The following is a 15,661-nucleotide window of genomic DNA, read 5'->3' as shown; positions in this document are numbered from 1 at the left end:
TCAACTGTTTTGTCCATGTTTGAACGAAGGCCGTAATGAGGTCAGGAGCTGAGTGATCCTGGCAAAACCCTAATTGAGCACCAGTGACCTGATTATTGCTAAGCATGTTCCACTTGATTGCACTGTTGATGACCCCTTCCATTACTTTGCTGATGATCGAGAGTAGAATGATAGGGCAGTAATTGGTCCGATTGTGTTTATCATGCCTTGTGTACAGGACGTACCCAGGCCATTTTCCGCATTGCTGGGGAGATGCGAGTGTTGTAGCTGTAATGGAACAGCTTGGCTATGGGTGCAGCGAGTTCTGGAGTCCAGGTTTTCAGTACTATTGAAAATGGGGATATTTGTGGAGCCTCCTCCTCTAGTGAGTTGTTTAATTGTCCACTGCAATTCACGACTGGGTGTGGCAGGACTGCAGAGCTTAGATCTGATCCATTGGTTGTGGAATCGCTTAGCTCTGTCTGTCACATATCATTTACACTGTTTGACCTGCAAGTAGTCCTTTGTTGTATCTTCACCAGGTTGACATCTCATTTTTGTGTATGCCAGATGCTGCACCTGGCATGCCCTCCTGCACTCTTCATTGAACCAGGGTTGATCCCCTGGCTTGATGCTACTTGTAGAGTTGGGGAGGTTTGCCAGGCCATAAGGTTACAGATTGTGGTTGAGTGCAATTCTGCTGCTGCCGTTGGCCCACAGTGCCCCAAGGCTGCCCAGCCTTGAGTTTCTAGATCTATTCAAAACCTATGTTATTTAGCACGATGGTAATGCCACACCATACGATGGAGGGCGTCCTCAGTGTGAAGATGGGACTTAGTCTCCACAACGACTTCGTAGGAGGTGACTCCTACTGATGCTGTCATGGAAAGGTGCGTCTGCAGCAGACGGAGTGATGAGGATGAGGTCAAGTATGTGTTTCCCTCTTGAAGACTCTCTCACGACTTGTCACAGACCCAGTCTAGCAGCTATGTCTTTTAGGAATCGATCAGCTCTGTCAGTAGTGGTGTTATTGATCCACTCCCTGTTATTGAGGAGGAATTAATCATGAGTTTAGTTTCATGTCGACCAAGCGGACGGAATGTTTCAGGTTGCTAATCTTTTTCATTGTGTCACCTGGAAAGTGTGTTTGGCGACCTGGAATGTGGGGAGGGAAGAGGTGAAGGGCGGGCGCTGCATCTGTTGTGCTTGTATGGAAATGATTCACAGTGATGTTCATAAGAAAACAAGAAATAGGAGCTGGGATAGACCATATGACTCTTTGAGCCTGTTTCACCATTAAATGATCTTTCAGTTCAACTCCACTTTCCCGCCCCATTTCCACTGATTCCCTTAGTGTCCAAATATTCTAGTGAGATAATCTCTCAAATAGAGGATGATGAATAACAGCTCGAAACCACAGTCCTCTCTCCCACTGCTGTACTGATCCTTCCAACATACAGGAATTTGGGGCAGTAGTAATGTTGATGCTCAGATTAGCTCTGTCTCCATATGTTAAATTGGATCGAGAAGCACTGGGGAAGGTGCAAAACAGATTTACTGGAATGATGCCAGAATTGGAAAGCTATATCAATCAACAAAGATTCAACAGTTTGCAAAAGTTTTGTTTGGAAAAGAGAGTGAGAGATGACCTGACCGAGGACTTTAAGATAGTGAAAGGGTTTGACAGGATGGACACGTGGAAGATGTTTCCACTTGTGAATGGATGGAAATAAATATAAGTTAGTCACTAATAAATCTAATGTGTAAATCATGATCAATTTTCATTCACCAGAGATAATGTAGAATGTGCCAGAAACACTCAGCACATCTAGGAGCATCTGCATTGAGAAGCATTAAGTTTTCAGGACTGTTCACTGATGCTATATTCCTTGCTGTACCGGTACTACCAGATCTGCTAAAAATTCCAGCATTTTCCATTTTCATTTCAGATTCACAGCACCCGCTTTTTGATAACTGTAGATGGTTGAGAATGTGGAACTCATTATCAGAAGGATTTGAGATCCCAATATGAGCTGGAAACTTATGTGTAAAATCACACTGTGAAATGATCGTTCACCAGCTGATTTGTTACATCCTTACTGACGACAGAATTTAAATGTTCTGTGTATGGAATGAAAAATCACTTGTTCACACGGCCTCCTGAGATTCCACTGAGTTCACATCTAACGATGGATTTGTTCTGCTGTTAATTACACCTGGCACAGAACTATGGCGGAAGACCAGTGCACTTTATTAAGTCAGTTGATATCAAAAAACATTGTTATATCTTGGCCATGTGGTTCCAATCGTCACTGGATCACAAATAATAATTTCGTATTCAGAAATATGGACTTTCAATGACAGCGGGGCTACCCAGCATTCAAAGGGGAGCAGAACGTGCCCTATCCTCACAACAGGAGCTCCTTACACATGCGCAGTACGGTGTGTGCTGGAGCATGCGCATTGCGGTTTGTTTCATGGGCATGCGCAGTGCTGGCCTGTGACTGAAGTTGCTTAGAGCGGGTGAGAATGTCGAGTGGAGCAAACTAACAGAGTTAATGGGTGTGTGAGGAGGAATAGAGCCAGCGGAGTGGGCAGGGAGGCTTCATAATGACACAGTGCAGGCCACAGAGCCCAAATAACAAGGCACCGGTTTTGTGTTTGCAGAGAACGGACCGAAAAATTCTGGATTTCTTCCTTCGCCAGGCCCGGGGTAACGGCCGCCATCTTTATAGGGGGCAATGTGCAGCAGGGCGCATGCGCGGTCATCCTGGTCCAAGTAGCTGGAGGAGAGAATGTTGTGAATTTCTATCCTGGACTGACAGGGATGGATTTTGGAAACTCCTTTTACAGGGGGTCAGAAGGGGAGGATTTACAGATGGGAATGTCAAGACCAACATCACATTTAGATATGACAGAGTCACTCGATTCATCAGGACCTGGATCATCCTTTTCTAATGCTCTGTATATATCGTTTCCCAAACATGTCACTGTCAGTTCAGGATAGAAATTCAGGACTTGGATATTATCGGCCTCTGAGTGTAATCATTGAGTTCCAGGTCATTACCACTCACAGTGTAAAATTTCTTCCACTCATTACCCCTACAGACCTTGCCCAAAATCCTTAATCTGTGTCCCATAATCATTTTACATTCGGTTAATTGGAATAGCTTTTTGATAACTATCGTTATTTTTAGGGACCAAGGGGGCAATCTATGGGTGGAACCAGAGGACATTGCTAGAGTGTTGAATGAATACTTCACATCCGTCTTCACCCAAGAGAATGAGGATGAAGGTATGGAAATCGGGGAGAGAGACTGCAAGGTTCTTGAGCAAATTGATATTGGGAGTGACAAGGTATTGGAGGTGTTGGCAGGCTCAAAAGTGGACAAATCTCTAGGTCCGGATGATTTGTATCCCAGACTGCTGAGGGAGGCAAGGGAGGAGATCACAGAGGCACTGACCCAAAATTTTAATTCCCCTCTGGCCACGGGGGAGGTGCCAGAGGACTGGAGAACAGTTAATGTGGTTCTGCTGTTTAAGAAGGGTTGTCGAGATAAGCCAGGGAACTACAGACCAGTGAGTCTCACATCAGTGGCAGGGAAACTACTGGAGAAAATCCTGATGGAGAGAATCCATTTCCACTTGGAGAGGCAAGGTTTGATCAAGGAAAGTCAGCATGGCTTTGTCAGCGGGAGGTCATGCCTAACAAATTCGTTTGAATTTTTTGGGGAGGTGACCAGGTGTGCAGATGAGGATAGTGAGTTTGATGTAGTTTATATGGATTTCAGCAAAGCCTTTGACAAGGTCCCACATGGGAGACTTATAAAGAAGGCAGATACACATGGGAGACAGGGTAATTTGATAAGTTGGATTCAAAATTGGCTTAGCTGTAGGAGGCAGAGGGTGATGACAGAAGGCTGCTTTAGTGGCTGGAAGCCAGTGGCGTACCACAGGGATGTGTGCTTGGTCCCCTATTATTCACCATTTATATAAACGACATGTGGGGAGTAGGATTAGTAAGTTTGTGGATGACACAAAGATTGGCCGGGTGGTTGACAGTGAGATTGAGTGTTTTGGAGTACAGGAAGATATAAACGAGATGGTCAAATGGGCAGATAAGTGGCAGATGGAATTTAATCCTGAAAAGTGTGAGGTGATACACTTTGGAAGGGGTAATTTGACAAGGAAGTATTCAATGAATGGCATGACACCAGGAAGTTCTGAGGAACAAAGGGACCTTGGCATGTGTGTCCATAGATCTCTGAAGGCAGAGGGACATGTTAGTGGGGTGGTGAAAAAGGCATATGGGACATTTGCATTCATCAATCGAGGCATAGATTACAAAAGTAGGGAGGTGTTGTTGGAGTTGTATAGAACCTTGGTGAGGCCACAGCTGGAGTACTGTGTGCATTTCTGGTCACCACATTATAGGAAGGATGTGATTGCACTGGAGGGAGTGCAGAGGAGATTCACCAGGATGTTGCCTGGGATGAAACATTCAAGTTATGAAGAGAGGTTGGATGGACTTGGGTTGTTTATGTTGGAGCAGAGAAGACTGAGGGGCGACCTGATCGAGGTGTACAAGATTATGAGGGGCATGGACAGGTAGTTAGGGAGCAGCTGTTCCCCTTAGTTGAAGGGTCAGTTACGAGGGGACACAGGTTCAAGGTGAGGGGCAGGAGATTTGGGGAGATGTGAGGAAATACTTCTTTACCCAGAGGGTGGTGACGGTCTGGACTGCATTGCCTGAGCGGTTGGTGGAAGCAGGCTGCCTCGCATCCTTTTGAAAAGTACCTGGATGAGCACTTGACACATCATTACATTCAAGGTTATGGGCCAAGTGCTGGTAAATGGGATTAGGTAGGTCGGTCAGGTGTTTCTCACGTGTTGGTGCAGATTCGATGGGCCTCTTCCACACTGTGATTCTGTGTGATTTACCTTATCTAAACCTATCATAATCTTGTACACCTTTATCAAATCTCCCTCAATCTCCTTTACTTGAAGGAGAACAAAACCTTCTAGCTCATATCCCCCATCCCTCGACCCATTCTGGTAAATCTCCTCTGTCCCCTTTCAAGGACCCTCCCATCCTTCATAATGTGTGGTGATCACTGGTTTGCACAGACCCAGATGTTCTGTGTCCGTGTCTGTGACATCATCACACATCGACAATTACACTGTGACATCATCACACATCGACAATTACACGGTGACATCACCCCGCACTCCGGGTATTTCCTCAACTGGGAGATTTTTCTCTGACTCCAGTGCTTCTGATATCTTTCCAGCTGCAGGCTCCAGCAGGAGAGTTTAAAGTTGACCCTTGAAATTGTTTCACAGGTGAGTATTTTTGACTATTCATCTACAATTTAAAGATTTTGGTTTTATGCTCTGTTGTCTATGCTCTGTTATCTATGCAAAGTTCCATGGCTCTGAGGTTGGTGTGAATGCCTTCTCAGTTACATTGTTAAGGTTTGTTAATGTCAATGAGAGTGTTAAAGTAAACAGGTGATGGGTGTTTGAACACAATGAAGTAGGGGATAGCTGGGACACTGGGCGTGGGTGAGCAGTGTTGACAGTGAACCAAGTCAACAAACTATCTCAGCAAGAAAAGGCTCTGTGTCTTAGTTTTGACTTCACCAATTGGTGTAGATCCTGCTAACGGCTGGTGTGGCTTCTTTCTTGTGGATCTGAATCCCATGTCCATTGTTATTATTCTTGGCCAGACACATGCGATCTGGTGAGGGATCAATAACATTTTGTTTCAAGTAGATGAAGGTTGAGATTTAAGATACCTGCTTTTGGAATAAAGGCACAAGTCTCCATGGGTTTTGAACAACAATAAAACAAAATTTACTGTACAAGTTCAGAAAGATAAAATAATTTACAATATGTACCTGATACTCGAACATTCAGGGTAAGTATGAGGTACATGTGAATTAACAGACGAACTGTGGTGAGACACACCACATTACAGAGTAAATGACAGATGCAATCAAAAGAGATTCCATGGATTTCTCTACAATCCACTCAGCCGTTAGTCCCACATTGACTCAACCAATCTCACTGAAACTTAGTCTTTCTCAAGAGGGTTTCCAATCTCCAGCATCGAAGATCTCACCTGGCATTCTCTCCAAAAGTCACTCCCACTCAGATGGCTTTAACAATGGATGGCCCATCTCACAGAGTTTCAGTCTCGCTTTCCGAGATTCCTTCTCCCTGGATTCCTGAGTACACTCAAACACTAGCTTGCAAGCACAGTTTTAGAGTTATGGCTGTGCCAAGCAGAACACCATTGCTCCAAAGGGGTACCTTTGCTTCAACAGCCCTCTTTAGTTAAATTCTGCCCCTGCAGCCTTTTCTTTAAATTTTTAACTCCACTTAACTGGGACGTCTGCCCGTCCCTGTCTCTGTGCCACCTGTTGCCTGGCAACTTCCGGAAATAACTGCCTCAAGAAGAGCTGTTCACTGACACTTGAACTGATCTGTGACCTATCAAAACACTCCCAGAGGGTCCCACCCTTGCTACTAGGCAGGAACCAACGTAACAAGCATTAGAACATCCTGTACCTTTATATTTTACAATCTGCACTGTTAGCACCCAGGGATGCAGGATGAATTGAATTCATAACACCATCCATTGCTCTGTTTCAGCTCTGTCCTCTCTGATCACCTGTCTGCTATTGCCCAACTTCCTCTGTCTCTAATATGGGTGTATTTTAGCTGTTTAGTGTTTTACTGTTGCTTCTGCTGACTGATTCGAAATGAAGTTTTCACTGCTGCTACATCCCCCGCCCATGTGCTGCTGGCTTCCCAGCTTTATCTTCTCACAATATCTTTCATCGTCAGGAATTGTTTCCCCTGTGCTATAGTCCATTTATCTTCCACCTCTGAGATCATATTGACCATCAAATTCTGCACAATTTTTATTTCCTGTAATTCATTCTGCACAACCTGAAATGTTTACTCTGTTTCCCTCTCCCCAGATACCAGCAAATATTGCCAATCCCCAGTGGCCTGTGGGGAAGATGATGTTTGACCTTCATGAACCGCTGCAGTCAATGTGGTGAAGGTGCTCCCACGATGCTGTTAGGTAAGGAGTTACAGGTTATTCACCCAGCGATGATGAAGGGACGGCGTTATAATTCCAAATCAATAACAATCATTTCTGCTTCTATCACACTTTTAATGTTATAACATGTTCCAAGACATTTCACAGAAAAGTAACATTTGACACTGAGCCACATGAGGAGATATTAGGGCCGGTGACCAAAAGCTTGGTCAAAGATGTCGCTTTTAAAGGGAATCTTCCAGGGGGTTTTCTTCTTAAATCTTCCAAGGGATGTGGGCTTTGCTGACTTGGGCATTTATTGCCCATCCCTAATTTCCCTTGAGAAGGTGGTGGTGAGTTGCCTTCTTGAGCTGTTGCAGTCCATGTGGTGTAGCTACACCCAAAGTGCTGTCAGGGAGGGTGTCCCAGGATTTTGACCCAGCGACAGTGAAGGAACGGCGATATATTTCCAAGTCAGGATCGTGAGTGACTTGGAGGGGAACTTCCCAGTGGTGGTGTTCCCATCTATCTGCTGCCCTTGTCCATCTAGATGGTAGTGATCTTGGGTTTGGAAGGTGCTGTCTAAGGAGCCTTGGTGAATTCCTGCAGTGCATCTTGTAGATGGTAGACACTGCTGCTACTGTGCGTCGATGGTGAAGGGAGTGAATGTTTGTGGATTTGGTGCCAGTCAAGCGGGCTGCTTTGTCCTGGACGGTGTCGAGCTTCTTGAATGTTGTGGGAGCTGCACTCATCCAGGCAAATGGAGAGTATTCCATCACACTCCTGACTTGTGCCTTGTAGATGGTGGACAGGTTTTGGGGAGTCAGGAGGTGAGTTAATCACCATAGGATTCCTAGCCTCTGACCTGGTCTTTTAGCCACAGTATTTATATGGCTTGTCCAGTTGAGTTTCTGGTCAATGGTAACCCCCAGGATGTTGATAGTGGGGGATTCAGCGATGGTAATGCCCTTGAATGTCAAGGGGCGATAGTGAGATTCTATCTTGTCGGAGATGGTCATAGCCTGGCACTTGTGTGGTGTGAATGTTACTTGCCACTTGTCAGCCCAAGCATGGATATTGTCCAGATATTGCTGCATTTGAGGATGGAGTTATTAAGTGTTTGAGGAGTCATGAATGGTGCTGAACATTGTGCAATCATCAGCAAATACCCCCACTTCTGACCTTATGATGGAAGGAAGGTCATTGATAAGCAGCTGAAGATGGTTGGGCCCAGGACACTATCCTGAGGAATTCCTGCAGTGATGTCCTGGAACTGAGCTGATTGACCTCCAACAACCACAACCATCTTCCTTTGTGCTCGGTATGACTCCACCCAGTGGAGAGTTTTCCCCTGATTCCCATTGACTCCAGTCTTGCTAGAGCTCTCTGATGCCACACTCGGTCAAATGCTGCCTTGGTATCAAGGGCAGACACTCTCATGTCACCTCTAGAGTTCAGCTGTTTTGTCCATGTTTGATTCAAGGCTGCAATGAGGTCAGGAGCTGAGTGGCCCTGGCAGAACCCAAACTGGGCATCAGTGAGCAGGTTATTGCTAAGTAAGTGCCGCTTGACAGAAGTGTTGATGACCCCTTCCATCATTTTACTAATAATCCAGAGTAGACTGATGGGTTGGCAGTTGGCCAGTTGGATTTGTCCTGCTTGTTGTGTACAGGACATTTTTCCACATAGCCAAGTCGATACCAGTGTTATAGCTGCACTGGAACAGCTTGGCTACGGGTGCAGCAAGTTCTGGAGCACAAGTCTTCAATACTATTGCTAGAATATTGTCAAGATCCATAGCCTTTCCAGTATCCAGTGCCTTCAGCCATTTCTTAATATCACGTGGAGTGAATCGAATTGGCTGAAGACTGGCATCTATGATACTGGGGACCTCCGGAGGTAGAGAGGAGGAAATTCCAGAGCTTGGGGCCTTCGATACTGACAAAATGGCTACCAATGCTGGAGTGAGTCAAATCAGGAGTGCACAGGAGGCTGGAATCAGAGGAGTACAGATATCTCTGAGGGTTGCGAGGCTGGTGGAGATTTCGGAGTTAGGGAGCAGGAATGTGAAAACAGGGATGAGATATTTCAAATTTCAGTTCTCCTTAACCCAGAGCCTTTGCAGGTCAGTGAGCACAGGGTGAAGGGTGAACAAGACATGGTGCGAGTAAACACAGGGACAGTAGAGTTTTGGATGACCTCAAGATTACAGGGAGGTTGAATGTGGGAGGCCGGCCGGGAGTGCGTTAGGATAGTTAAGTCTAGAAGTAACAAAGGAATGGATGAGAGTTTCAGCAGCAGATGAGCTGAGACTGGGCTGGAGTCGAGCGATGTTACTGAGGTGGAAATAGGCGGTCTTAGTGATGATGTGGATATGTGGTTGGAAGCTCATCTTGGGGTGAAATATTTCATCATGGTTGTGAACAGTCTGGTTCAGTCCCAGACAGTTGTCAGAGAGAGGGATGGAGCAGGTGTCTGGGGAGTGGAGTTTGTAGACGGGACTGAAGACAATGGCTTCAGTCTACCCAATATTTAAATAAAGGAAATTTCTGCTAATCCAGTACCAGATATCAGACAAGTCAGGATGGTGTGTGACTTGGAGGGGAACTTGGAGGTGATGGTGTTCACATACACTTGCTACCCTGGCCCTTCTAGGGTGGAGTTTGAAGGTTTGGGAGATTCTGCCAAAGTTCTGGCCGAGTTGTAGAAATATAAATCCCCTCTGCTTCACCAATTCTGGAGAAGAGTCTTAAGCGCTCAAAATGTTAACTCTGTTTCTCTCACCGCAGATGGTGCCAGATATCCCTCTCCTTCACCCCCGTCTCTCACTCTAATCTCTCTCTCCCCTGCACCCACTCCCATTTCTCTCTCTCCCTCTCATCTGCTCCCATAGAGGCTAGAGTCTTGTGTAGGTCCAGACCAGGTGGCAGGTTCCCTTCCCTGAAGGACATTAGTGAACCAGTTGTGTTTTTATAACAATCCAGCAATTTTCATGGTCACTTTTTCCTATTGCCGGTCCCACAAATTCCCAGATTCATTCAGCTCAATTTCACAACCTGCCTTTGTGTTTTTGTGGGTTCTCTCTCACTCCCTTTTTTTCTGTTTTAAATCAATTTCACAGGGGATTAGAAGGGGAGGATTTGTAGTCAGGAAACTGAAACCAAACATCACATCAGGATCTGACGGAGTCGCCCAATGTATCATAACCTGAATATCATTAGGTTTTGAACATGGAGGGAAAAGGCACCATTCACAGTGGGGAGAAACTGTGGAAATGTGGGGAATGTGGGAAGGGATTTATCTACCAGTCTCAGCTGGAAACGCATTGGCGCAGTCACACTGGGGAGAGGCCATTCACCTGCTCCGTGTACGGGAAACTATTTACTCAGGTATCCCACCTGCTGAGACACCAGCGAGTTCACACTGGGGAGAGACCATTTACCTGCTCCGAGTGTGGAAAGGGATTCACTACCTCATCCCACCTGCTGAGGCACCAGCGAGTTCATGATTCATGACAGTGATTGGATTTTGCTGTTAATCACATCCAGGACTGAACACTGTTCATTGGGGGCTGCTAATGTTAATATACTCCACATAAAAGTCAAATAAAATAGTTTAGTGTTAAACACAATACGCTGAGTCTATTAATCCAGCGCTACCCAAACCTTTTCCTGGTGAAACCCCATTTTAATGTCTCAGACTTGGTGTGACCCTGGAGTGAAAATCTGGGGGTTACAGGAGATGTTGAGCGGGGCGGAGGCTTCAAACCGACAGTTTGGACAATCATTATTCTGCAGAGAGCACTTCAAGCAGCTAAATACTTGCTCTAAGCTCCATGGAAATTTAATATAAAGTCTACATTGTAAATTGGACTCATGTATAATTAACTCTTAATAATTCTCTTTATAACTCTATAATTCTTCACTAAATAAAATCTTCAAATTCCATTTCTGCAAGTACAGGATATTTCATATACATGACTGCCAATTACACACACAAGCAGATTTTATCATAGTCACTGCAATATGGTTTCACTTATATTCAACAGAAGCTATTGGTGTGATGTACAGTCAGAAAGGTGTTTTCTCCTCTACAAACATTTTATGGCTCATAAAACTTTTCATAATGCTGAAAATATGCTTTTTTAAAAACTGTATATGTATATCTCTCAAATTTAGACTAATTTACACAAGCTTCAGCCTGTCTGCAGCCTTTGACAATGTTGACCACACCATTTGGCTCCAACACCTCTCCACTGTCGTCCAGCTGGGTGGGGCTGCTCTCTCCTGGTTCCATTCTTCTCTATCTAATCATAGCCAGAGAATCACTTGGAATGTCTTCCCTTCCCACTCCCACAGTTACCACTGGTGTCCCCAAAGGATCCAGCCTTGGCCTCCTCTTATTTCTCATCAACATTCTCCCCACAGCGACATCATCTGAAAACACAGTGTCAGTTATCACATGTACACTGATAGTGCCCAGCTCTACCTCACCACCACCTCTCTCCACTTCTCCACTTTTGTTAAATTATCAGACTGTTTGTCTGATATCCAGTGGTGAATGTGCAGAAATTTCCTCCAATTGAATATTGGGAAGTCTGAAACCATTGTTTTCATTCCCGAGCTACCAACTCCATTCCTCTCCCTGGCAACTGTCTGAATGTAAAGCAGACTTTTTGCACACGTGATGTCAGGTTTGACCCGAGATGCGATTCCAACTCGTGTGTGTGTGTGTGTGTGTGTGTGTGTGTGTGTGTGTGTCCCAGTGAGTTTCCAGTCACACTGATGATGTGAATCTTCCCCACAGACAGAACAGACAAACATTTCTCCTTCCATAATCAGAGGCTGATCATTTATGAATTGTGTTTCTATAAGATCTTGCAAGATTTTTGGTTTGATTTTCCCACCTGAAAATCTTCTCCCTCTAATCCCCTGTAAATAGAGTTTACAGAAGTGTTTACTGTCAGTACATGATAGAAATTCAGAACAGACAATTCTAGTTTCTATGGAATATTCCTTCTCCATTCATTTCCCCCAAGTCCATAAACCCCTGTCCCACACATTCCTCCCCCTCTCTGCTCATTGTTCCAGATTCAGTGCCCAGTCACCTACTAATTCTTTTCTCCTCTCCAGATTCTCTCTCTTCCTGTCCATAAAGTGGTGACTCAGCCTGTGCGTCAATCCCATTCCTTCACTCTAATTCTACCAAATAATTCAACTCAAAACAACAAATCATCTTTGATGACTTGATTAGTCATTTGGATGTTTGGAAAGAATCACCTTTTTTCCCAACTGTGGAGAACAGAAAGTCCAGTGATTAATTCAGAGCTTACTTCTCCCCAGGTCTGTTCCAACAAGCTGTGTCTATCCGAGTTACATTGATACAAACTTACTCACTCAGTAAGTGATCAGATCTCACTGAACTATGACACAAGCTGTGTCTATCTGAGTTACATTGATGCAGACTCGCTCACTCAGTAAGTGATCAGATCTCACTGAACTATGACACAAGCTGTGTCTATCTGAGTTACATTCAAACAGACTCAATAAGTGATCAGGTCTGACTGAATTACAACAACAAATGCAACAACATATATTTATATCGAGCATCTAACATAATACATTGTCCCAAGAAGTTTCACAGGGGCATAAGGACATATTAGGTCAGATGACCAACTGCTTGGTCAAAGAAGTCAGTTCGAACGAGTGTCTGAAAGGGGGAAAGTGAATTAGAAAGGTGGAGAGATTTAGGGTGGAAATTCCAGAGCTTAGGGTCCAGGCAGCTGAAGGCCCGGCCACCAATGGTAGAGTGATTAAAACTGGGGATGAAGGACATCTGGTAATGGTGCTCCATATATGTGGGCCCCATAGCCCAGGCTTGAAGCCAAAATCCGAACTTTGGGTCATAGTTTGACTGTCCCGGGTCTCAGAGAAAAACAATTCCCCAAATAAACATCTTGAAGGATTTTTGTTTATTGATACCAGAAAAAGTTTGGACCAGTTGAGTCCTCCTGTGTACTCGATGGAGATTGAACTTAACAGAGTTAAAATCCTCTGGATTTCAGTGTCAAAACAAGAATGTGTTTTAGCAAAAATAAAAATATATAAATACTGAAATACTGAACAGCACAAACCTGGAGAAATACACAGCAGGTCAATCACCATTAAAAAGTGATAAATTAATCGTCACTGTTTCAGGCTCCGCTGGTATTGAATACTCTTCATGACATCATCGCACTGGGACTGGATGACATCATCGCACTGGGACTGGATGACATCATAAGAGTCCATTGTTTCTTAATGACCCACATCAATAACAAGAGGAAATATTAATAAACCTGAGCACATTATCTAGGCTGACACTCCAGGGTGACACTGAGGGACTGCTGCACTGTCAGAGACAGCATCCTTCACATGGAACTTGTGGAGACTCTGGTCACAATCTTCCAATCCTCCTTATACTGTAGTGGTGACAAAGGGCTGACAGATTGTAAATGTTACACCCCTGTTCAAAAACACAGCAATTCCAGGACAATCAGCTTCATATCAGTTGTGGGGAAAGGCTGGAGACAATAATCTGGGAGAAAATCAATTGGCACTTGGAAAAGTATCGGTTATTTCCAGCATTTTCTGGTTTTAACACTGATACTTCCCTGGATCCCAAGGCTCTCTGGGAGGTGTGGGGAGCTGGGACGTATCCATGAGAGTAACCAAAGGTCTGAGAACTGAAAGAATCTAGAGTTAAGAGAGGAGAAAGGATCCAAAAAGGGAGCCATTAGGAACAGGACATCAATCAGTCTCCTCTTATCCTGGAGAAATCAAGGACTCGACATTCTGAGAGTTTGAAACAAAGCTGATTTATTTAACAGACTTCAAGATATTAAACTTCAGCCCAGTTACAGGGATTATGAACAGCAATAGAAACAAACCAAAACTGTCAGAATGAACACAGTTCAGTTCTGGATGTGATTAACAGCAGCAATAACAGCAGAATCCAACCCCTGCTGTCACTTGTGAACTCGCTGGTGTCTGAGCAGGTGGGATGACTAAGTGAATCCCTTCCTACATTCGGAGAAGGTGAACAGCATCTCCCCAGTATGAACTCGCTAGTGTGTCAACAGGTTGGATAAATGAGTGAATCCCTTTCCACACTCGGAGCAGGTGAACACTCTCTCTCCAATGTGAATTCACTGGTGTACACTGAGGTGGAATGAAGGCTGAATCTCTACACAGGAAGTGCAGCGGGATGGCCTCTCCTTGTGTGAATTCGCTGGTGTTTCAGCAGGGTGGATAACAGAGTGAATTTCTTCCCACACTCAGAGCAGGTGAATGGTCTCTCTCCAGTGTGAATTCGCTGGTGTCTCAGCAGGGTGGATAACAGAGTGAATCCCTTCCCACACTCAGAGCAGGTGAATGGTCTCTCTCCAGTGTGAATTCGCTGGTGTCTCAGCAGGCTTGATGACTGAGTGAATCCCTTCCCACACTCGGAGCAGGTGAAAGGCCTCTCTCCAGTGTGAATTCGCTGGTGCACTTTGAGGGTCGATGAAGTCCTGAATCTCTTTCTACAGGAAGGACAACTGAATGGCCTCTCCTCAGTGTGAATTCGCTGGTGCTTCAGCAGGTTAGAGGACCCAGTGAATCCTTTCCCACATACCGTGCAGGTGAATGGTCTCTCTCCAGTGTGAACGAGCTGGTGTGTCAGCAGGTATGATGACTGAGTGAATCCCTTCCCACACTCGGAGCAGGTGAATGGTCTTTCCCCTGTGTGAATTCGTTGGTGTGTCAGCAGGGTGGATAACTGAGTAAATCCCTTCCCACACTTGGAGCAGGTGAATGGTCTCTCTCCAGTGTGAACTCGCTGGTGTGTCAGCAGGTGGGATAACCGCTTGAATCCTTTCCCACACTCGGAGCAGGTGAACGGCCTTTCCCCAGTGTGACTGCGTCGATGGGTTTCCAGTTTGGATGGACAATTGAATCCTTTCCCACAGTCCTTACATTTCCACGGTTTCTCCATGGTCCAGGTGTCCCTTGTCTCTCAAAGTTTGATGATCAGTTGAAGCCTCGTCCACACAGAGAACACGTGTACAGTTTCTCCGCACTGTGAATGGTGTGATGTTATTTCAGGCTGTGTAACTGGTTAAAGCTCTTTCCACAGTCAGTTCACTGGAACACTCTCACTCGGGTGTGTGTGTGTGTCTCGGTGCTTTTCCAGTCACACTGATGTTTGAAATCTTTCCCTGCAGACAGAACAGACAAACGTTTCTCCGTCCACATTCAAAGGTGATGATATTCAAGTCCTGATGAATCGAGTGACTGTGTCAGATCTTGATGTGATGTTTGGTTTGAGTTTCCTGCCTGAAAATCCTCCCCTTCTAATTATCTGTAAAAGGAGTTTATAAAAGCCATCACTGTAAGAACAGGATATAAATTCAGAGCAGACAATTCTAGTTTCTATGGAACATTTTTTCCTCTCTTGTTCCCCCAAAGCTGCAAATCCCCATCCCACACACTCTCCCTCCTCCCTGTGCTGAAATCCAAACAGAGTTTTGGACAATTCTTTCTGTATCTTTTTAACAAATTTTTACAACTGGAGTTGACAATATGTCTGATCATTCACTTCAGTGATTAC

General features: G+C 44.9%; 1 protein-coding gene across 1 annotated transcript; it reads right to left on the bottom strand.

Annotated features, from left to right (window-relative positions):
* Positions 1-5,618: 5,618 nt before the first annotated feature.
* LOC144698021 (uncharacterized) lies at positions 5,619-15,046 on the bottom strand. The gene is made up of 2 exons (XM_078569963.1): positions 14,431-15,046; positions 5,619-5,719 (listed from the first exon to the last, which is right to left on the bottom strand). Exons 1-2 carry the CDS (start codon positions 15,044-15,046, stop codon positions 5,619-5,621), a joined length of 717 nt encoding a protein of 238 aa, XP_078426089.1.
* Between the last annotated feature and the right edge of the window lie 615 nt (positions 15,047-15,661).

This window comes from Cetorhinus maximus, chromosome 23 (genome assembly GCF_964194155.1).
Source record: "Cetorhinus maximus chromosome 23, sCetMax3.hap1.1, whole genome shotgun sequence".
NCBI lineage: Eukaryota > Metazoa > Chordata > Chondrichthyes > Lamniformes > Cetorhinidae > Cetorhinus > Cetorhinus maximus.
The sequence above is the reverse complement of the archived record's forward strand: the minus strand, read 5'-3'. Positions and strand labels throughout refer to the sequence as shown.

What these genes read in the sequence shown, in the direction of transcription:
- LOC144698021 (XM_078569963.1), bottom strand. Translation starts at nt 15,046, where the DNA reads ATGGAGAAACCGTGGAAATGTAAGGACTGTGGGAAAGGATTCAATTGT. An exon ending in ACCATTCACCTGCTCTGAGT is followed by an intron (nt 5,720 to 14,430) that starts GTGGGAAGGGAT and finishes ATCCCTCACCAG; the next exon opens with ATCGCATGTGTCTGGCCAAG.